This window comes from Rhinolophus hipposideros, assembly GCF_964194185.1.
Source record: "Rhinolophus hipposideros genome assembly, chromosome: 6".
NCBI classification, from domain to species: Eukaryota; Metazoa; Chordata; class Mammalia; order Chiroptera; family Rhinolophidae; genus Rhinolophus; species Rhinolophus hipposideros.
In genome coordinates, this window is record NC_138052.1 from 40,421,404 (window position 1) to 40,445,618 (window position 24,215).

At 34.0% G+C, this 24,215-nt stretch overlaps 1 protein-coding gene across 1 annotated transcript in view; it reads right to left on the bottom strand.

Moving 5' to 3' along the window:
- IFIH1 (interferon induced with helicase C domain 1) overlaps positions 1-24,215 on the bottom strand; it is a 52,625-nt gene that overhangs the window by 6,732 nt on the left and 21,678 nt on the right. Inside the window, exons 4-11 of the mRNA XM_081051419.1 lie at positions 21,438-21,542; positions 15,411-15,631; positions 8,679-8,889; positions 7,383-7,600; positions 5,766-5,882; positions 3,945-4,068; positions 3,142-3,417; positions 2,311-2,570 (exon numbers count right to left, since the gene is read on the bottom strand). Of these exons, the coding sequence (XP_080907545.1) occupies positions 2,311-2,570; positions 3,142-3,417; positions 3,945-4,068; positions 5,766-5,882; positions 7,383-7,600; positions 8,679-8,889; positions 15,411-15,631; positions 21,438-21,542 (1,532 nt within the window). The remainder of the gene's footprint in view (positions 1-2,310; positions 2,571-3,141; positions 3,418-3,944; positions 4,069-5,765; positions 5,883-7,382; positions 7,601-8,678; positions 8,890-15,410; positions 15,632-21,437; positions 21,543-24,215) is intronic.

Genomic DNA, 24,215 nt, shown 5'->3' on the forward strand with positions numbered 1-24,215 from the left:
GAAACGTAAATGGGCTTTGTTTTTCACTACATTAACTTCAGAATTTTACTATTCAGAGAATAAGATGCACTGACACTTCTAAAAATTGTTGAGTTTTGAGTCATTGAGAAAATACACACTGCACACATTTGGTCACTTTAAGAGTCATTCAAGCAAGAAATGTATGGAATATTCCTGGAAGGACATGTGAGAAACTGGAAACACTGGCTGCTTGCAGGGAGGAGAGCTAGAAGATTAAAGGACAGCGTGGGTTCTGTGCCTTATTAATTTTGAAAGAGATAAATATATTATCTGTCCAAAGGGATGATATAAGTACAAATAAAAAAGTTATTAAGAACATATTTAAAACAACTATATTTAAATGAAAAAAACCCTCTAAATTCTGAAAGTTAATATGGGAAATTAAATATGCTCTCTGGCCCTTGCATCAGAGGAATGGGTGAGTATAAACTGAGTATAGTTTTATTTTCATAACCACTCTCATCAAAGCCGTTGGTCCAGTTGGCTTTTGATGTACATTCACACTGTCTTTTGTCCCCATACATTAAACAAATCAAAAAAACACGTCAGATTGACAGTGTGTTCTCCCATCCACTTCCTTTCTTCTCAGAGCCAGCATCTGTCTTTATTTGACTCCTAACTGTTGGAGAATCCTACAGAAAGCCCCCTCTCCAGTGTACTCTGATAACTTCTTCTTGTGCTCATCTCCACTGATAAAAACTTACATGTCCTTGGATTTTAGCAGAAGAAATGTGTGCCTTAATTCAAAGGACTAACTTTAATCATAAGAATTTCAGACACAGTATCAGACCCTTAAATCATACCAACTACCTAGATGCCAAACTCCTCTCCCAGTCAGTCCAACTCAAATTATAAGGTGAGGATACAGGAAATAAGGAAGGGGTGTGTTCTATATTGTGGCATGCAACCCCAAAGTCTGAAATGGACGAGGAGCAAAAAGTATCTTGAAAACATACTTTCCATTTGTACCCCAGCTTTTTTCCAAAGAGGAACTGAGGCCAAATACAGTCGAAGTCATAACACTAAAGCTAATATAATGGAAACTTAAAAACAGGAACACGAGTGAAAAAATATGTATGTATTACTTGCAAGGATTAACACAGAGATTAACACAGAGCTTCCTAGAAGCTAGGACAACAAGAGAACACATTATGTAAACTAGTTTTCATCACAAAGGAGGAAGCCAACTCCTTTGAGAACCCATGAAACACCATGTAAAACCAGAGAACTGGCATCAATTTGAGAGGCAACTTTAACGAAAGTACATGTAGAGAGTATTTTGAGAGAGTGGACAATTTCGAGAACTATTTCCCTTCAGCAAATACTAAAACAGATTTAATTTGCTCCATTGAACCAAATGATGGTGACCATAACAGAACTGAAGCATCCCTGTGTCCAGCAAGACTCAGTTAGGGTTTCCGGGCAGGAATTCCCACCCATTCTTGGATTTTTTTTCCACTTTCCCATTCCCGAATCCTGGGATACAAACTGTTTTCTGTTCTCCACGATGAATCGTGTCCACAAAGTGACAGCCAATACTACCAATCATCTGGGTTCAAGAAGCTGATTTTCCCAATTTCCCGACCAACTTTTCTCAGGATTTGGGAATGGGAAAGTAAAAAAAAATCCCCGAGAATGGGCAGGAAATCCTGCCCGGAAACCGTATTCAGGATCAATATGACTTCAGAAGAACATTTTACTCTAACAAGCCACAGTGTTTCACCCACACTTGTAATGTCTACAAGTGCCTTTCTTCTCTCCCACGTGTTTTCTACTGTACACATGATAAGTAGTATAATGAAATGAAAACAAAACAAAGAATCCTAAAAAAGTAAAGAAAATCTCTCACAATCTCAAATCTCTAACATATAAAGTGTCTTGATTTTTCTGAATTCCCCTACAGATCTCATGCTATGCAAACGTATATTACATAATTCTAATTGTACTGCACACATTTTTGTGGAAATTGGATTTTTCCATTTGATAATTATATTGCAACCATTTTTCCATTTTGTTACTAAGTTTAAATGTCAATGACTTTGCAAAGGAAACTCATTTTAGAACGTTCCTTCAAGTATGTGGGGGAAAAAAAATGACTGCTGGGACAACTCTTGGACTATCAAGTATCACAGATTAGATTGCTACTAAACTCACATTTTGCTTCAAGAACAAGTACTTCATTCTGTGAGATCATTTGTGGGGTGGTGAGAGAATTGATGAAAAAAAGATTGTATGATTTGTGAAGAGCAATAGCAGTATAAGAAAAAAACTCCCAAAAGATGTTTATACCTGAGTCATGGGCTTGAACTCACTGCTGTGTCCAGCTCCAATCAGATGGTGGGCTTTGACTCCTACTTCTGCAAATTTTTCATTGTCAGTAATCCACTGGCAAAGAGCATATGCACTCTGTCGTGTTTTCGTGAAAATTATTCCTCTTGCCGATTCCGCTGTTCTTGTATATTGTTCCATTATTGTGTTTCTTAATTTGATTAGCTTTTCATTTTCATGTTCTGGGTTTTCAGCCAGCTTTTTCAACATTTTCTTGTTATCTTTAAGACATAAGTAGTTTAAACGAGTAAACTATATGAATAATTACAGTGGAATATTTTATGTAATAATGCACTGAGACGTAGTTCCACTACAGTTAATCTTTTCTTATGCCAAATGATCAGGCTAGTTTAATAAATAAATTTATTGCAGTCATCTTGACAAAAACAAACAGATGACCAAATGATTGATTATGATCATCCAATTCATGGCTACTCTGGTCACATCAATTAGAAATAGCCCCAGTATGAGTGAAGTTTATTCTTTCAAAATGAAAAATTATTTTAAAGGACCTTTTGGAGAGCTCTCAAGAAGCAGGGGTTCATTTATATCCCTCACACTGTGAACCCCCCTTCCCATCCCCCCTTCTACTATCCCTCCGACCTCGCACCGAGCCATCACATTATATATATAAAATTATAGTTGGCATTCATTATTGTTCAGCTTCACGTCTAAGTATTACCTTGTCTTGTGCACCTGAAACTAATAATAATGATAAAAAAAAGAAGCTGAGGTTCATGCTAAAGCGGTAAATGAATGAGACTACGCAATAAATGTCACACTGCTTCTTACCAAAAAATAAGGTGATGAGAAATCTATCTGTCCCATCCAGTTTCAAAGGTTTCTTTCCATCGTCCTCATCTTTATCACCATTACCACCGTCGTTACCACTGTCATCACTATCATCATCTAGGATTGCAAACTTCTTTTCTTTTTCATCGTTATAGAAAGTTTCGAGGTGATTATATGCATCAATCATTCGTATTGTGTCGTTAATTTGTAGGGCCTCATTGTACTTCCTTAAATGTTCTGCACAAAGACGGTCTTTGCGATTCCCTTCTCTGGCAGCTATAGAAGAATATATTATATAGAGTGCAATAATGATTGAACATGCCCCCTTTATATTGCGCTGTGGACCTGAATATGTTTGCAATACAGATTCTACAATAGGCTTCACCTTGTTTTTGAAATGGGCAAGTTAAGACTCAAAATGTGCCATAAGCTCTAAAAGGGGCCAAGTTCTCCAACTCCCTGACTTAGTTAGGGCTTGAGTTCTGCTTCAGCAAAAACATATGCCCGATCCATGCTGAGTCAGAAGAATGGCATGAAAAATGTATTAGTTGAGTTTGCGTTTGGAGACAGAGATGTTAATATTTATTTTAATATTTTAAATATACAATAAGTGAAAGACTCTGGAGACAAAGAGAAAATGGAGTAATTGGTACCTCTTTCCTTAGATAAAGAATTGGAATGTGCTGATTCTTGTCTTACTTCGACTTTCCATTTGTTCACTTTGCTTGGGACTATGCAATATAGTCATCTGAAATCTGGGCATAGACATGGGATAGACTGTGTCAGGTCAAAACCCAAATTACCTTTTTTTTCCACTTGAATGGCCCATTGTTCATAGGGTTGAGTTCCAAGATCATGCATTGGACTCATCAGGCAAAAAGTTTGAATCTTTGTCATTATTTCCAGAAGTTTGTCTTTAAATGGATCCTAAAAATAAGTTAAACACGTATTCTTACATGTTTATATTGTTAAAGGAATAACATTATATTTTGAAAATAATTTTTGTGTTATAATAAATTTGATTCACAATCTTTGTCTAGGCAAAATAATAAGTTAATCTCTCATTACCTCTTTGTACATTTATTTTTTATCATTTTTTCTTTTAAGAGTCTCTACCCTTAAGACACAGCCACACCAACACCATGTACCACTTCTGGAATTTTCAATTTAAAAATTTTACAAAAGAAATATTAATGAATGACATAAATCTTGAATGCTAAGAATAAATTTAAAAAATATCAAAGTAATGTTACACTTATTTAGAAAGCCTACAATCTAATTTAAGAAACATTCCTCTTTGACAGACTGGTTTCAGCATTATACCAAAATAGAAAGCTAAGAGAATTTTGAAAAAAGCCAGAGACAGAAGAATGCATAATATGAGATTTCATTCATATAAAGTTCAAAATCAGTCAAAACCTATCTTTTGTGTTAGAAGTCAGGATAATATTTGTCCTTGGGGTATGGTGACTAGAGGGGCAAATATTTATTCTTGGGGTGTTGGCAATGTTTTGTGTCTTGATCTGGATTTGGGTTATACAGGCATTCAGTATATAAAAATTCAGTAATTGTACACTTATTAATTTGTACTTTTCCATGTGTGTTATACTTCAATAACAAGTATGCTAAAAATTAATTTCAAGAGTAAGATGAAAGATTTTTTTTTAAAATAGCCTAAGTTATACCCAGTGACTTAATCCCAGTCCTCTTCCCTATAAAATAAATAAATAAAATAATAATATATCCTTAAAAAGTTGATTTATTAATGATTATAAGTAGAAACGTGCATTTAAACTTATCAAGTAAAACTGAATAAGTAACAAAAATTGAAGAAAAATAAAGTATGTCAAATGTGCTAGTTTAGCTGGAGTAGATAGTACTCTTCCAGAATTTATAAAAACACAATCTATGGAGGTTGGTCACTAACATTGGTTTAGTGCTTACTACATTTCAAACACAATATTATCTATTATACATATTTCATATTATTTAATCCTAACATCCTTATGAGATAGATTTTCAATGATTACATTTATTGTCAGTACATATAGCTAAAGCTTAGCATGCTTTATACATTTTATAAAAGGAAGTATTGACATAACGTACTGGTCATAAAGTTTAAACTATCAGTTGTTATTTATTATCTGAAAATATCCATTTCGAAAGTACTATTAAAGTATTTCATTTCTTTCTCACCATGTCAATGTTTTTCCTAAGAAAGTAAATATACAAATTAGGTAGAATTTTCATTATCATTGACAACTGTAATCTGATAGCAACAAAATGGCTCTGTGGAATGTTTGAAAACTAATCCTGAATTCACTGAGAAAGTGAAAAAGGATAAAACAAACTATGGTATAATTTCTATAGTTTAGCTATGCAACTTTCCCTACCCTCACCCGCCGTGGCTCATGAAGTCAGTTACTGAGGTACTCTTACCATAAACTGGAAAACAAGAGGATGGGAGAGAGAATTCATAGCAGTGTTTTGTGGCCCACTATCAATAAAAAATTATAAAACTACAACTCATTTGCTAAAAATTTTTAAAAATATCGTTTAGATAGCCAATATAGAACAATCTTTTCATCTTTCAATCAAATGAATATAAAATTTCAAGCATGTACTTTTCTGGTGTCATCTGCAATTGCAAACTTTTTGCATGGCTCCTTTATTTGATCTTTGAGTTGACCAATGTTTTCTTTCACAGTTTGAATAGTAGATGCATCAAGATTGGCACATATCTAGAAAAGAGACATTTTTAAAATATTTAAATAATTAGTTTTCCATTTCAATCGATTCAGTGTAGACTTTTTTTTCATGTAAGAAATAAGTAGCATTACTTGCTAAATATAGTATTTTAGTATTGCTTTCCTGTTGATCCAATAACCAATAACATTTGTCTTGATGGAGTGAAAATGAACTTCTAAATCAAATTGGTGCATAATTCCCTTCTTTAATTCTATTTCCTGGAAAAGCTGACATAGAAATAGTATAGAAACTTGCAGATCAGCAGAGAATGGTTATGAGAAAACCATATTACATGAGGCATTTTAAAGTTCATTTTGAGATCCATGGATCATATTACCACTCTTTTCTACACATAAAAGAAGACAGTGTGAGGCTAGGAGAAGCCAAAGCTCATGGGCCTGGATCTAGATTGGAATTTATCCTTAATCCCAGTAATAAATTGTATCTTGGAACTAATAATTATACCTCTGTCTGTCTACTCTACATAATTTTGATTGAATTCAACTTAAAGTAAAAGACTTAAAAGTACAAATGCAATTGCCTTGATGGATTTCTTGGGTTATTCTGAATTCATTTAATACTTGACATTACAACAGTACTTTATTTGTTGTTACCATTTGGGGACAGTTAACAAGTAATACATTTTTACTTAAAGATTCTTATATCCCTATTTTCCCATTTAATTTGAATTTCCCAGAATCTGAGAATTACACTGAACAAAAAAGAGGAGGCAGTATAAAATATGCAGTTTTGAAATTCATGAAGTATAAAAATTAGAAACTTTCATACTTTTATACATATTTCTATATCAAATAGGTCATTAAGTTAGCAATAGGAGTAGATATTTTAAAAAAAGGTATTTCATTTGCCCCTTTTCATTAATTATATCAGCTCTTCATAATTTTTGTGATTCGTTCTGTCATAACTATCTATTTTTATTTTTATTAGTTTCAGGTGTACAAAACAATGTAATAGTTAAATATCACAAAGTGATAACCCCGCTCCCCCAATCTACTACCCCTCTGACATCATATATAGCTTTTACAGTTCCATTGACTCTATTCCCTATGCTGTACTCCACATCCCTATCTATATATCAAATTATAGTTGACATTCATTATTATTCAGCTTCAGCTTCAGGTGTACAGTGCAGTGGTCAGGCATCTACACCGTCAATGAAGTGGTCTCCCTAAGACAAGTGCCCATCTGACACCCTATTTGGGGAATATAATCAACAGTGTTGTAAAGATTTTGTACGGTATCCTAATTTATTAAGGCATATTACTGTTTTGTAGAAGATTGAATATATTTACTTTAATTAAAGAAATTAGATTTCACTTAACTGGTGATCATGGAATGCCTTCTTTTATGCACTCTATGGCACTTGAACTTGACCTTCCTTAAAAACCCAAGAAGCAGTGGCATTTTTCTTTCTTTTTTTCTTTTTATTTTAGTTTTGGGTTTTTTGGTTGTACATAAAGTTAATGACTTACTTTTAAAATGTGTTCTTCAGCTTTGGCTTGCTTGTTGGCTCCTCCAACACCTGGTGAAGCTGTTAGTCCCAGTATCTGAGGTAGGGGAATCAGTGGTTTGTGTTCTTTTTCAAGCCTTTTGTTTTTCAACTTTTGTTTCAAATAACGCCTCATGATGTTATTATAGACTGCTTCTTTATTAGTGTGATGGCATTCATCAATGATGATGAGGGAAAAATCTTAAAAAGGATCGAAAATATGGTGATGGGAGGAGAACTGACTCTGGGTGGTGAATACACAATGTGACATACAGATAATGTATCACAGAATTGTACATCTGAAACCTATGCAACTTTACTAACAATTGCCACCCCAATAAATTCTCATTAAGGAAAAAAAATAGAGAATTCAAATGGTTCATTTGTCCATACTAGCAAGGTGCTGTTAAAAAAAAAAAAAAAAGATACCTTTAACCTAGTAAACTGCGTTGCTATGGGTATGTCCTTCCTTGCGCCGAATACTGGCCCAGCCCTCTTTCTACTTTTTAAGAGGAAAATAGTTAAATATCTATTATATATAGATATTTATATAATATAAGGACAAGCAACTGTCCTTGTCAGCTGTTCATACAAAAGTTCATGAAACTATCCCTATTAGATATTATCCCCATTTAATAGATTAGTTTTGAAAAGTTTATAGATCTAAAATGTGTTATGGAATGGAATTCAAACCCAGGCTTATTCCCCATAACTCTCAGGAGTTATACTTTCATTCTTTAATAAAATGTTTAGTTTTAAGTGGGTGAATTTTACTTTTATTACATCAAATGAAAACTATAGTATTTAAAGAGGTATAGTCTTTAAATTTTTGCCTTGTTTTAACATTGCATTTAATTGTTATGATTATTTGTACTTATTTCTCTTCCTTTTTCCTACTTTCTATTCCCATTTCCTACAAAACAGAAAGGATTGCATTTTTGTTCTGTGAAGAAGAAGGCAGGTGTAACAGGATACACTAGCATATAAAAACTTGTCAGTACCTAGAATTAAGAAGTAAGTGAAAAGTCCAGGGATTGCTTGATGTAATAATGATATTCTTATGCAGAATAGTGATCTAATTAAAAACTTCATTTTTTTTGTTTTTTTCCCCTAAGGAAAGAAGAGTTTTAATGAAAACTTAAGCAATGAAAGACAATAAAAATCAAAGTTAATCTTTTTAAGTAAATATTTTAAAATTATTTTATTAATACAGGCTCCATTACTCTCATTGATATTAATGCTACTTTTTCTGTTTTCAAAAATAAACACTTCAACCAACCTGACAACTGGACACCAGCATCTTCTCCTTTTTCTGAGTTTAAAAGGGAATTTTCAAGGATTTGAGCTGTACTGATAATAACATCATGTGATTTGACAACTTCTGGAAATGATATTTTCAATTGGGTGTCACCACTTAGTCCAATAACACAATACCATTTCTTCAAAAATGGTAGAAACTCTTTGCGGAAGAGCTGTTCAACTAACGGTACCTTTAAAAATGCCAAAATTAAAAAGAGGGAGAGAGAGAGAGAATTGTCAGAACAAAAAAAGTATTGATCAAATTAATCAAAGGTCTACTATGTATCAAATGTTAACAGAGGTGTTTACATGATCAGTTAATTATGCATAACAACCTATCCATCATTCCATTCATTCATCCACCTGTAAATAAGAATTTATTGAATGCCTATTAGGTACACATTGTAATTGGGACACAAAGATTTTTAAGATATGCTTGATGATTTTTAGGAACTCAGTATAATTGAGCACCTAATTTAAGACTAAACAAAGAAAATTATTACAACACCATATAATAATTCTCCCATGGAAACATACAAAGTGACAGCAAAGAGGAAGAAGCAACTGACTGTTCAAAAGAAGGGTTTAGAAGAAATTTTAATCTTGTAAGCTGTGGGTCGGTGAAGAGATAAATGAAGCTAAGCCTGCATAAGTAATAAATTTTGAATTTGTATAACAGGACCAGGCTATAAAGAGCTGTCAACACCAAGCAGAGTGTTTTAAATTTAGTATAGGAGTTTATAGGACCATAGGAGTTGTGTCACGTTTATGGTTGATTTATTCTTGTTTGTTTGGGGATCAGGCCAGAGGCCTAAAGGAATGGAGGGAGCAGGGAGCCAAAAGTGAAAGGGTAAGGCATTCGTGAGGTGAAGGAATGGACCATTGACACAGCTTTGGTGGCTGGGGAAAAAAAAAAAAGCAACAAAGAGGTTTTGCAAAAGAGGTGAAAATCTTTTCACCTCTAGACTGGCATTGTCTATTGGGCATGTGTTGACGTTGAGGTGACTGGACCTGACTGGCAATTCACAGTATCTTCACATTCACTAACATGTCAAAATGCAAATCTTTGTGAAGATCCTGACCTGCTAGACCATTATCCTGGAGGTGAAACCCAGTGATACCATGGATAACATGCGGGCCAAGATCCAAAATAAAGAGGGCATTCCCCACCTGTCCAGGACAGGCTCATTTTTGATGGCAAGCAGCTGGAAGATGGTCTCACTCTTTAAGACTACAACTTTCAGAAAGAGTCAACCTTACACCTGGTGTTCTGTCTGAGGGCTGGCCGTTACATTCTTCAGGCCTGCTTTCACAGTGCCTAGTGATGGTGTTACTCTGTACTCTAGCCATTTGCTTCAACTAAACTTAGAAATGACTCGTTTCAGCAATAGCTAAACCTATTCATAATGTTAAAGAAGGTTTTGTTGCATGATAGCAATATACATATATATATGACAAAAAAGTATATACATTTTTAAGAAAGGAAAAATTGTATTAAAATTGTAATACTCAATATATACTGACAACAAAAGCTGAATACAAGTCACGTCTGACTTCTGCAGTTACATGAGGTGTCAGAGTGATTACCATCAGCGTCCAGACACTTCTGATTTCGGCGAACTACTGTTTGAGCAATGTTGACCAAAGTGTTCACTTGTATACATTTTTTGGCACCCCCGATACATATATACATATACATACACAGACACACACACACACATACACACACACACACACACACACACACACACACATATATATCAACTGACTCTGTATGTTGTAGAGTCTGCTGAAAGTGGATGAGTTGATACCTCAGTAATACACATTACCAGTCATTCAAAATACCTCTTGGATTAGGGGAATGGAATAACCAGGCCATCTTGAAGGTTATCCAAGGTTATCCTTGGAAACCCAAGGCTGTAGAATATGGCATATAGACTTGGCAGAAAGAATTTCAAGGACAAGCATCAAAGAATATGCATTATATTTTTATAACGTAATTACCAGATAATGTAATCAATGGTTATCTTCCCACTGGCCTGCAAAGCAGGTAATATTTATTTGTTTACTTGCGGTGAGCCCCACTTATGACTAGATGCAAAATAAGGTTGGTGAGAACAATATATGAAATACACTGATTTGTATTATTATTTAGTAGAAATGATGAAAGTTTCTAGGCGTGAATGTGAAGGGGGGAAAGATAAAATGGAATCCATGAATTAATTCCAAGTGAATTAAGTCCAAGCAAAGTGGAGTTAAAATCAAGAAGTGTAAGAAGATAACATAGGGTAGAAAGGGTAGGAAGAGAAATGTTGAGTTAATGTTTCTTTTCAGTTTTCAAAGTGAAGTCTCTGGTCTACCTGCCACAAAATCACTTGAGAGATTTGGAAAATGCAAACTCCTGTGCTCCACTCCAGAACTACTGAAACCAGGGATCATCCCTGGGGACAGTCCAGAAAGGTGCACTTCTATGAAGCTTCCTATGAAATTTTAAGTCTTTAAAATTTGAGAAGCACAAAGTCATCTCTGATTCCACAAAGTCATTTCTGATTCATTATTCTAGAACCACAGTTGACTCTTCAACAAAATGCGGTTAGTGACTCTGAACCCCTACGCAGTCAAAAATCCTCATATATCTTTTGACTCTCCTAAAACTGAACTACTAATAGCCTTCTGTTGACTAGAAGCCTTACTGAAAACATAAGCAGTCAATTGACACATTCCGTTGATAATTGACATATTTAATTTGTGTATAAGTGGACCCATACAGTTCAACCCTGTGTTCTTCAAGGATTCAGGTCAGCTGTATTTTTTGTCATTCCACTTATACAAGACAGAGGTGATCATCTAAGAAGGAAGTATTCTGAAGAAAAGAATGGAAATTAATGTTGTGGAAAGATATGGCATGATCCAGAGGAAAGAAAGTGAGCTCTGAAAACAATTACTTCAGGTACTTGCTTATTGTGTGACCTTGGACAAGTCACTTAATCATCTCATTCATCTCAATCTCTACATTAATAAAGCTAGGATAATGTTAACATGTGGTAAGGTTGTTGTGAAAATTAAATGAAATAGAGGCTGACATATTGCCAATATTCAGAAAACTTTCCTGATATTTTATCCATCCTTTTATTCTAGCAGTAAGTATGGTGGAAAGAGACCAGTTGACTTTAGAAGAAAAGGGTTCTAGTCTCAGTTTTCTGATTATTGGCTGGATCATCCCTGACAGGCTAATTAAAGCCTCAGAGCCTCAGTTTTCTGATGGGTAAAATGGAGATAATTATTGTTGCTTCAAAGAGTAGCTGTGTGGTTTTAATGAGATAATGTAAAGTGCAACATAGTATTATTATATCATTAATACACATTTCTCATTTCCTAGACTGTAGATTTCTTGAGGACACGTTTTGCATTTCATTTATCTTTAAATACCTTCATGCTACTGAAAGATTTAAGAGTCTTTATACCATGGAGTGACATAGGGACCTGAGGTTCTGCCTGTAAAGGGTGAGTCAAGACCTTCCAAAGAAGCAGCATCTTCTCATCTACAAACAAAAAGAAGTTGTCATAGGAGGTAGCAGGTATTGGAAATCCTGACATTTACTCTGGGTGGTATTGAATTCCTGCTGAAGGATACAGAGAAAGCCAGATGCAAGTCTGATATGGCTAATTGGGAGGTGTGTGGTCCTCCTGGAGCCTTTTCTTGAGATATGACAGAGTGTCTGCCAAGACTAATCAAACCCAACTGCTACCCACTTCTGCTGAATCATATGGGACTGCATCATAGCATCTGAAGGAACTTGGGATTTATTTCTCATGATGTTGAATCCCTAGATAGGAAATAGAAAGTCTGGGAACACAGGTGGTATTTTCATTTTTCTCTGCATTTGAAGGCAATAACTTTGGAAAGGATGGAGAAAGGGAAGTGAAAGTAAATGATATTAGGGAACAGAATTTTTCCCTTTTAAAGAAAGGGTTATAATATCTCGCTGTTGGGCCAAATACAGAATGCAGGTTATATTCGCTTACTGGGCCAGAGATTTCCTGACTCAATCAAAAAGAATTAAAGTTGAAATTTACTTTAAAATTCAAAGAAATGGGATAATAAAGTAAAAAATTTGACACAGGTGGAAGAACCAGAAAAGGGACTTCTAGTAATTCTTAGGGAAAGCAATAGGAAAAGCAATAGGAAAACAGATCAGGAATAAGACTCGTGTCCTTAAATGTCTACACAACAATGCAATCAATATGAGTAATTAATGAGGATAATTTAACATTTAAACAGGGCTTCAAATTTGGGTTCATTAAAATCACCTACATCCAATGGGATGAAAGATTTGTGAATGGAATATAGCGCTGAGAAGACAAGTTATTATAAAAAGGAAGGTGCATTAGATGCATATGAAAACTGAAATAATCAATTAACACGAATGATATGAAGAAATAAACTAATTGTATTTAGGCTCAAAAATTAACTGCACAAAAATAACTTGAGAGGTTTAACAGATTTTCAAATGAAAAGGAATTTCAGCTTTTTAGGTTACAGCAAGCTCCAGATGAGACTGTGGGTGACAGCACTGGTGAGAAAGGCAAACCCAGTCATGGGCTGTGTCACATCTCTCCTAAACTCTGCCCTGATAAGACTCTACCTATAGTATTTTGTCCTACTCTGGACACTGTTTTAAGAGGGTCTGAGATAAATGTCTGGAAAACTACTAGCACTCAGGGTGATGAAAAGACTGGAAACCATGTTATATGAAGAACAGATTTAAAAAACAAAAACAAAACTGGGGATATTCATCCCAGGGAACAAAAAAGTAACTTAGAAGCTATATGACACTTTCTGCCTTCTCTATGTGAAGGACTGTAATAAGACAAGAGAATTACAACTTAACAGGCTCTATTTTATCACAGAGGAAAGAATTCTGACCAATGAGTGTGGATTCACACAAACAGATTTTGATGAATACATGTAAGGCTTTCTAAATGTCAGTTTGAACAACAGTGTCAGTTTTTCAAAGAATGGATTGATCTGTCTTGTTAGAAGGGGGACCTCCTTGATATTCAAAGTTACTCAGCAGAGGTGAGAGAACCACTTGGCAATGGATAAAAGCCTATCTTGAAGGTCTCTTTCAACTCTAATACACCTGATAAGGGAAGCAAAGGAAGCAGACGAATAAAAAATAACTCCTATGTTTTGAGGCTACACACTTTGGAGGAGGTGGTGTAACAGAGAGACTGATAAGTAGGGAAAAAGAGCTTATTGGGAGGGTAGATGATGAGAATGAATTTAAGGAAATGGGAGAATGTCCAAGGGGGATTAAGAACATCAGTTTAAGTGGTTTTGAATGCAGTTAACTTTGTTCTTTTTTCTGGACCTGACACTTAAGACTCTGCTCACTATTTAAGGAATTCCATTTCATTAGTTATAAAGGTGAGGAAGAAGGAGGAGCAGAAAGAACTAATATCCACTGAGTCATTCCTAGGATTTAGATAGGTTATCTAATTTAAACTTCTGAACAACTGTACCGGGTACTATTATTTTATTCATTTTATAGATGAAGAAATTTGTCTAAAGTCAAACTACTGGTAGATAGAAACAATATTCACACCTAAATTTATTATATTCCAAAAGATAATATCCTTAATAAAGGGAATATATGAAAAACTATGGAAAAAAATTTAATGTACCATGACCACAAAAGAAATAAAACTTCTAATAACGGGCATACAAATATAAAGGAGAGGTCGTTAGGCTTAGCTTATACGTTCAAAATTCATTTGGAACTACATGAAGGAAACCATTCAGATCATGGATTCTGTGTATGTTTTTTTAGTACTGAAAAGTAGGTTGCACCTAAACCTTTTATCATAACAGAAATCCAAAAAATACAGGAAACTTGTATAGTCTATTACTACATTTTCTGTCAAGAAATAACTGGGAATCTAGTTACCATAAGTAATGGGAAAAAAAGACTGTTTCTGATCATAGAAAAGTATACTCAATTTTTACTCCATAAAATGGTAAATATTAATATCCTCAATTTATAAATTTATAAATTAATAAACTCTCATTTATCTGAATAAAACTCAAATCACTAGATTTTGTTTAAAATGAAGGAAACTTACACCTGTTTACGAAGACTGCCTTCAAATGCCCCAAGATATGAATTATTAAAGAAAACCTCAGTTGCATTTAATAATATCTATTATATAAAAAAAAATCTTTGAAAATTATTATTTATTTAACTTGCTATAAATCAACCAAATATTTACTTAATTTTCCTCTTTATCTCCAAACCAAATTATATATCTTCTGGATAAAGAGCACTTGTCACTTTTGACTAACAGTTAAAGAGTCTCTAAAGACAATATCTGATCCTAGATTCCTGTGATATTTTGAGGTCATTTATGTTTATAGCAATGATAAATTCGTACCAGTCAACCTTAAAGAATATCTGGGTAAATATACTCTTTATACATCAGTTACATTTCATTAAATGTTCTGGTTTTATAGAAAAATTCTACTTTAAAGGCTAATAATTTTGATATTTTATACAACTGGAAAAACAACAACTTAAAATAAAATACTTACTTTGACATTTTTCTAATTAAACTAAATCTGCGTGATCCCTTGTTACAAATGTCACTATACACATGCTTCAAAAGAACCAAATGAAAATAGACAGTGTTATATTATGTGCCATTTGAATACCTTATTGACAAGGACTATGGCTTTTCCTGGTTCAGATGCGTTTTTCTTCTTTTCTAAGTGATCCTTGGTGATGTAAACAGCCACTCTGGTTTTCCCGCTCCCTGTAGGGAGGCATATAATGATATTCTTTCCCTCCAAGGCTGGTTGGGCAACTTCCATTTGGTAAGGCCTGAGCTGCAATTCTGGCTCAGGGGATGCACTTTCTGCCACGTTCTCTTCATCTAAAGGAAGTTAAAAGGAAGAAACATAAGGGGAAAAAGATAAATAAAGAAATGGACAACAAAATAATGAAGGCCTGAACATACACCTCTGTGGCTGAAATTCCTTTTCCAATGTATGGCCCAAACCAATCCGTTTTCTATTTTCTACACCAAAAGGGTATCAGCTCTCTGTATTTGCAGGATACAACTCAGGCACTCTATCATGGAAGTGGCCTGGGGAGTGGGGGTGCAGAGGGAGTAAATTAACAGGATGGAGAACTGGAAGGGGGCAATAAAGGGGGTCTTTTCACAGAATGGGCAATGCCAAGCGGAAATTACGGAAAGGGCTGTGGTGCAGGATTGGCAGTTTTGGTTCTTAATGCACCAGACTTTCCATTTCTTTGTTGAGCCATTATGACCTACGTGTTTCTCTTAGCTTTTCCACCTATAAATCAAGAGGAACTGGGTAAGTAGGAACCTTCAGTCCTCCTTATTCTGTATCCTCTTTTACTTTTTATTGCAAAGATAAGGCTGATGCTACTTCCCTTCATTTGAAAAACTTTGTCTGAGAGCCAAATACCAAAAGCATATCTCTGTCTGTCTTTGTCTGTCTGTCTGTCTGTCTGTCTCTCTCTCTCTGTCTGTCTGTCTCTCTATCTATCTTATCTAAAATATCTTAAAATGGCCAAAAAACACCAAAAAATTTTATTCTTGGCATTTGAGCCAACCAGATTAAACAGAAGCAATATTTATGGACTAAGGGAAAAACTCCTCCAATACTAGCCTTTAATTTGGAGGTTTTCATTAAAACATGAAAAACAATCTTGTTGTTTTAAACTCAATTATGACTAATTTTTCAAATTTGGTTTTGAATTATGGTCTTTATCACTTCCTTATATGAATGTCCCCATGCATTCATATTTTCCTGAAACTCAAAGCACAATACATTAAAAACATTTCCAATTAACCTAGATTTCTAAATTTAAAATACTGATAAAGTACTAACATACATTAATTTAATGAACATTAGAATAATAAAATCATTACCACATATCTCAGTTTAAATATATTTTGTTTAGAAGTGACCATATTATTTATATTAGCCAGAGGAGGAAAGGTCTAAAAATGTATAACTGATGTGGAATGCATTAAAATAAATATTATATCAATTTAAAAGCCTATCTTATGCTTATGTAATCATAAGAAAAAAATGAAATGACAGCACTTATCAGTATTTCATTACACATGAAGTAAGTGTTCTTTCTCTTATCAACGATCGCAATAAAACTATACTAACATAATCCCATTAACTTAAAAAAAAAGTTGCTGATGATTCCATTTCAGCAAAGGGATGATTCTATTTAACTGGTTTTTAACTTGTGATAGCATGATCTGAACAGGTAGGAAAATTCACACCAAATACCATTTAGTAAGAGTCATCTACTCACCTGGCAGGAAATTTGCCTTCTGCATGGATGAGTAAACACAGATGCAATACATTTAAGTCATCATTGGATCATCTGCTGATTCATTTAATATGATTTTCAAAAAAAAACTCATTCAAGATCACCAGCATTTAAAAATACACATTTACGTTTTCTTTCCCTGCTTGTTGTGAACTCCACAGCAATTAGAACAATTCATCTTCTATTATATTCATGGAAGGGTTCAAATTTATTTAAGAATATCATTACTTCTCTGTTAAGTGGCTTTCGTAGATGGTCAAAATCCTAATATTCCACCTATATTTCAAGCCTTTGTAACATAACTTTTCCAAAAATAGTCACAATGTTTGCAAAGGAATATGTATTTTAAATTATAATTACCACCAACATCAAGATATTTACTTTTACTTTTAAATTGGTAGTTAATCTAAGAAGTTTGTTTAAAAGAATTAGCAAACTACTTAATTTCACTCTAGGTACATTTTTGCATATGTCGTGCAGGGTGTCCGGCGTGGCGGCCTGCGGGGTCTCTGCTCCCGCTCCCCACATAAAAATGCAGGACATGGTGAGGCCAAAAAGGAACACCCACGGAGCCATAGGTAGGGAAGTCGTACCACTATGGTCTCACTGGAGGCTGGGTTTACACGACGTGCGACCTGCTGTCCGCTTTGCTGCCAACCGACCAACTCTCCTCGACTCTCCTTACTCTCCTTCAGTCTCCTCCTTCACTCTCCTCCTTCACTCTCCTCCTTCACTCTCCTCCTTTACTCTCCTCCTTCACTCTCCTCCTTCACTCTCCTCCTTCACTCTCCTCCTTCACTCTCCTCCTTCACTCTCCTCCTTCACTCCATAGCCGTAGCAGTTATATCAGTGACCAATGGCTTAATGGCTATAGCTGATGGCCAACCAGCCACAGCTGACCGCCATCCACTATCTGAGCCAGCACCTCTCCACATGAGGCCGAGAGCCTGGAAACTGCTTTCTGGGGCTCTGTCCCCACAGCATAGATTAAAAAAAAGAATAAAGTTCTGCTTTCCTCCTAACAGCTACATGTACTTTTAAAATATCATTATTTTCCACTTTTGTTTTTCATGTTTATTATTATATTCTTGGGTAACAGAAATTGAAAGGAGAAACTCAGAGAAATTTTCAAAGTCTTTTTCCCAGGAACCTAAAACTAAGACAAATGAGTCAAACATCAGTATCACTTATGCATATTAGATATTTATTGTACTAACAAATTAAGAAGACTTAGAATGTTGAAAAAGCTATCATGTTCAAATTTAATTGTAGAATCAAAGTCATGACATTTTACTGCCACGTACTTAACTAGCCATGTACCACTAATTCATTCTGCAGTAAGTATTTATTGGGTGCCTATTATAAGCATGCATTCTTAAGAATACAGTCCTAATCCTCAAATTTAGAGTCTAAGGCATTATCCTGCTGCCACTAAAAATATCTGGCTATTAGATGGAAAGCTCAATACTCTTCCACGTTTTTGAGTCAAGTCTAGGAACTAGATGGATGTCCTCAAGTTTAAAAGAGTAGCACAGAGTGAATATGGAAAAAATTAGAGTTGGATTCATTGTGAGAATAGCATCCAAAGCAAAAGAGCTGGATGAGTGCTAAATATTCAGCCTGATTCTTGCCTTATCACATCCTCTGACACAGGGATGGAAGAATTTATCCACATAAGCAATGAAAAGAGAATTTTCTCTTCTCTGTCACCAGAAGGTGAGAACTGGACTGGTATCAATGAGCCAGGAGCCAATTTCCTTTATAAAAAAAAAAAAAGAAAAAATGTTTGGGTTTTGTTTGTTTGTTGTTTCTTTCTTTTTGGCTCTCCTTGAAAAGCAAAATCAATTAAATGCAATAATGAAAACGGTATTTAAAATATGAATGGGCTTTGAATAACATTGTGCCCTTCCTCTACAACAAATATTGATTGAAGACCTTAAAATTATACTATACCATACAAATGGTCAAAAAAAATGAAATCAAATAGGGCTTAAATAATAAAATTCTATTGGAACTACACCATGTGGCAAATTTCATTCTCACATTGATTTTGACAGCTGAGTTATTCTTGGAAAGAAAAGGTCTGTCACTGCATGTGTTTGAAATTGAAAAAGTATTCCTTTACCTATAGTATATAACCACAAAAAAAATTTAAAAAAATATGGCATTTCAGCTGGACAAATATTAATAGTTATTACCTCAAAATAGTAAGGAAACACTTTTCACATATCAGATCAATGTGTATTGCCAAAAAATTGCTACTTTGTGAGAAGCTGTATATCGCTTTGAAAAATGAGAAAAAGAAAAACAAAAAGCCTTCCATAGTGCAATTAGAATAATTTAAACTTGAAAAGTATCACTGATTATCTTTTACTAGAATGTAATACTTCCACAAAAGAACATAATGTTATGGTATTGGGTCATGTCCATTATCCTTATGGCCCATTGTGTAACCTTTGAAGGTGGACAAAAGACGTGTAATAATGTGCCTTTGATGGCAACCTCAAAGGTTAAAATATAATCCAAAATATTGTAATGTTTTTTGGGGATTCAATGTTCATAATTCATCTAAACCTTTTTCTAAATTGATTTCTATTTCATCCTATATCACGCACATAAGGGACAGGACTAATTTTATTATTTCAGAATTCTACTACCCGCTATGCAAAGCAATTCTTTTTCCTAGGCACTGACCCCATCTAGAAAGTTAGTGGGTTTCCATGGAAAACATGTTTGCCTTCAAATGTATTTGCCTTTGAAAATGTATTTGCTTTTTAAAAGTAGGTTGCTTTTAGATTTATCATGTCTTTCATGCCACATTGGGGACTGAAAATCAGTAAATAGCTACATTTGCTAACTAGACAAAATGCCCTGAACATAAAGGACAGCCATTAAATAATTACTGAATGAATGAATAGTGTTGAAAAGCCCTGACGTAGACAAACAAAACTTAGGATGAGGTCCAGAAGCTTAAAGCAACCCATAAAAATGTTAAATATTAGCTAGAGTATATTTTGAGTTCCAGCATCAAAAATGCAACATAAAAATGTTAATAATTAAATTAAACAATTGTATAACAAGCATAAAAAAATAAATATAATCCACAGAAATAAGCACATGGAAAGAATTTGATAAACTAAACACTGATTGAATGGAACAGAAAATGAATTAATGCTTTTTAATTAAAGTTATAACTGACATTTGGTGAACTTGGTTTCCTCAAACCAACTTGTTCTAAGGGATTCAGGAGTGTTACTAAGAGAAAAGACATTTAAATAAAGAAGGTGATTCACTAATTTGTAAGGCTTTTAGGGCAGATGAACATCTTTATGTAAATTATTTTGACCCATTAGTCCTATTGTAGATCTAAATTCCTACAGTTCTTCTAAGAATGCAGAATCATCTGATGTATACAATATTTTCTAAGTGTTTTCTATAACTCAATCGCAGAACAAATAAAGAATAATTTGTTTCTTGCCCATTTTCTACTGCTTCTTAACTGGCCACATTGCAAAACATTTTTTTGTTTGTTAATTTTAATTATGAAATATTTCAAACATACAGATACGCATAGAAAAGTGTGTAACAGACATTCAAGGACCCGTAACCCATTCTTAAAAAACGTTAACATTTTAGCTCAGTAATATTGGAAATGCACATTCAAAGAACAGACAGGAGGGATTTGAAATGATCAGACTGACAAAAGTTAGGAGATTTGATAACAAGAAGTATTGCTCAAGTATGGGGCACTCTATGGTAGGATATTCAACTAATATGGAGAGTAATTTGGAAAACACCTAGTAAGGTTCTTACTGAGTGACAAAAATATTTTGCAAACTCTAATCTCATGCAAGATATATTTATAGAAATTGAAACTTTTTAACTATACTGGTATGTGTAATTTCTAATTCTTCATTTAAAGAGGGACTCTTGTTATCTGCAGTTACCTACAGAGTCACACTCATCTTATTGATAGTATTAATTTTTTATTTAAAATGAATCTTAATACAAAAAAATAGAATTTGGGAATATATAAGCCAAATTGGATACAGAATTTAAAAGTCAAATGAATTGAAACAGATCTTATAAATAAAATAGACGACATGATTCTATGGAACATGGCATGTGTCAGACCAAAAAGATATGAACTGGATCAAATTTAGAGAGCTTGAGTCTAATACTTTTGTAAGTTGTACTTTGAAAGAAAGCGAATGGCAAAGTTCCAAAACAACTTCAACTGTGGAAAAGAATTGCTTTAATTGCATAAATACATTAGGGAGGGTATGAACAGCCCCCATGCTTTCCACTATATGGCGTCTTATTTCACACTTTTTAAGGTTTACACAACAGTTAGGCAGTACCTGAATCACTTCCCATGGTGCCTGAATCACTGCCCATGTTGCTGTTATGTCCAAGACTTTCATCTAAGCAGCTGACACTTCCTTCTGCCAAACTTGTGTCTGATTCTGCAAAGGAAAACATTTTAAAATATTTTAGAAATATTTCTGAGAATAAACGTATTTTAACTGCACACCTCTACAACACACAGTACGTACAGTTCAATGCAAGTAGGGAAGGCACACCCAGACAATTATGAATGAAAGGTAAGCGTTTCTGGCAAGCTACATTTCAAAACTTCACTATGGCTAAGAAGCTGCCGAGTGGTGAATCAAATACATATACCTACTTAAAGAACCATACGTCTAAGACGAGACCTGATGCAAAGTTGTAAGGATTTATGACTTTGGTCATTTCCCGACATGTAAATTTTATCCAGAAAAGAAGATATAGGCTTGAGAATGACTTTTAAATGAGAAATATTATACAGAAACTATGGAGTGATTTTCACATAAAATAGTAGGGAATTAATAATGTTTTTTTAAAAAAGTAGTAAAGTACATGGATTTGCTGATTAGTTATGAAAATAGCAGTTTGGTGATAAACATAACTTTAAAACATGAAAAAAGAATTTGCTCAGAAAGTCTATCTGTAAAGCCTGCCACTGCAGTTGTACTAGAAGCTCATGTGAGGTTGGAAATAAATATTTTTCTTTACTATAATTAAACTAAGCTTCTATCAAAGAGTTATAATTAGTGTGAGTGGCGAGGGCATAACCTGCACTTGTTACCTGATTTCCTGTTTCCAGTACTCAGTATCAATTCTTTTTGAAAACCTGCTTTCCCTCAGGGGAAGACTCCCCTCTTTACAGTTTATTTCCAAGGATTTATGCAATTCAGTCCTCAAGCATCAGAACTATTGCTAAACTGGTAAAAATAAATGAAACATGGTTACAAATGTTGGCTTTGAAATCGGAAAAAATTGTGAAATTACAGTTGCAGTTGCTCTGTCCCTAACTTCCTCTCATTTAAAATGAGGCTAGTATAATTTACCTCACAGGATTTGATAACCGTTAAGTAATATCAGGTATGATAAGCTCTTAGCACTTTAGCTTAATTGCTGGTGAATGGAAAATGAAATAAAATTCAAGTAGTTGGTGCGTTACTAGGGTGAGAGTTTCACCTAATAATATTCTTCTTATAATTAATAACATTTCATAATACTTATTAGATAACTATTATTTCATGCTAAAGCTGCCAAACACACTAAATAAATTATATTAAAGTAGCCTTTATTTAAAACTAGTCTGGGTGTCACACATTTAGGACTGGAAATAGAAATGGGTGAAAAACAGATACATAGTATGTTATCAATAAGACTTCTCTGGAAATAGAGTGTATAACTCCTTAAAACTACAGGTATCTTCTCTTTCTTTAACCAGTTATATTTTTAAAGTCAGGTATATTGAAGTGTAATTTATACATTGTAAAAATGACTCTTTTTAGGTCTATAGGTTGATGAGTTTGACAAATGTATATAGCTTTGTCACTACCATCACAATGAAGATTTTCCCATCACCTCAAAAGTCCCCTCAAACCCCCTTGTAGTCAGTTTTCATGCTATGCCCTGGCAACTACTGACTGGGTTTATGTCCCTATACTTTTGTATTTTCCAGAATGTCATATAAATGGATTTATGACATCTGTCTACGATATCTTTCTTTCAATCTGAATAAGCCTATTTAGCTTAGAAAAAATGGAATTATAGCCAATTACAGTCAAATATGTAAGATAACTTTCTTAAAAGTTAAAAGAAAGCTAATAAGAAATTTGTAGAAAAATTCTCAGTGGACACACACATTGTTTAAGTACATTAGCACAACATAAATACACTAATGTGAAAATACTGTGCTTATCAGTTGTTGTAGATTAGCTCTAAAACTCAGATTTGAGGACTCCCTTATGATCACATGGGAAAATCTATACATCTCACTGAGAGATTTTAAATATGGCACTTTGCAATTCCCAGAGGTATGCCTTGTTAGAAGCTCAGAGGCGAATGTGGGATAGAACTGTCAAGTAGAAGAATGTTTTGGGCAGATGTACTGATGAAAAGAGAATATGATTTGTAAGAAAAAGGCAAGGTGTAAAATGAGATCAGGAAAATGTCATTGCAAGGATAATTCTGGATCTAGAAATATAGACCAAGATTTTTGAGGCAAAAAAAAAGTCAATTTTGACATGCTTTTCATTTCTTGTTTTAAATGTGGTACTGAGAATTGAATAAAATATCAAAAATACTGAGAAATACTAACAAATGTTATCTAAAATCTAACACAATATCTCTAAGTTTCCAATTAAGTGTAATACAAATGGCAATTACATTTAATCTCCATTTTATTTTCTAATCACTAGCATTTAAACCATAATCCTAAACCGGATTCACGTATATGCAAAGTCAAGATTTTCCCCATGCTTTTTTCTAACATACATATGATTTGGGGGAGCTATTTAATTCAATGTACACAAATAATTAATGAATATTAGAGAAAGTTGCTACCAAAAATAGGGTATTATTAATTAAGTTCATTTTTTGGATTATTTCTAACAAATTAATCTGTAATATGTTAGGGAGACCCTGAGCTTTGTGCTTTCACAAATGTAATGTAAATTACATTTTAAACTCTCAACATCCTATGTGGTAGATATTCATTATCACCTCAATTTTATGGTGAGAAACTACAGCTCAGAGTGGTTAAATCATTATCCAGATCACACAGCCAGAATGGGACAAAGCTGGGA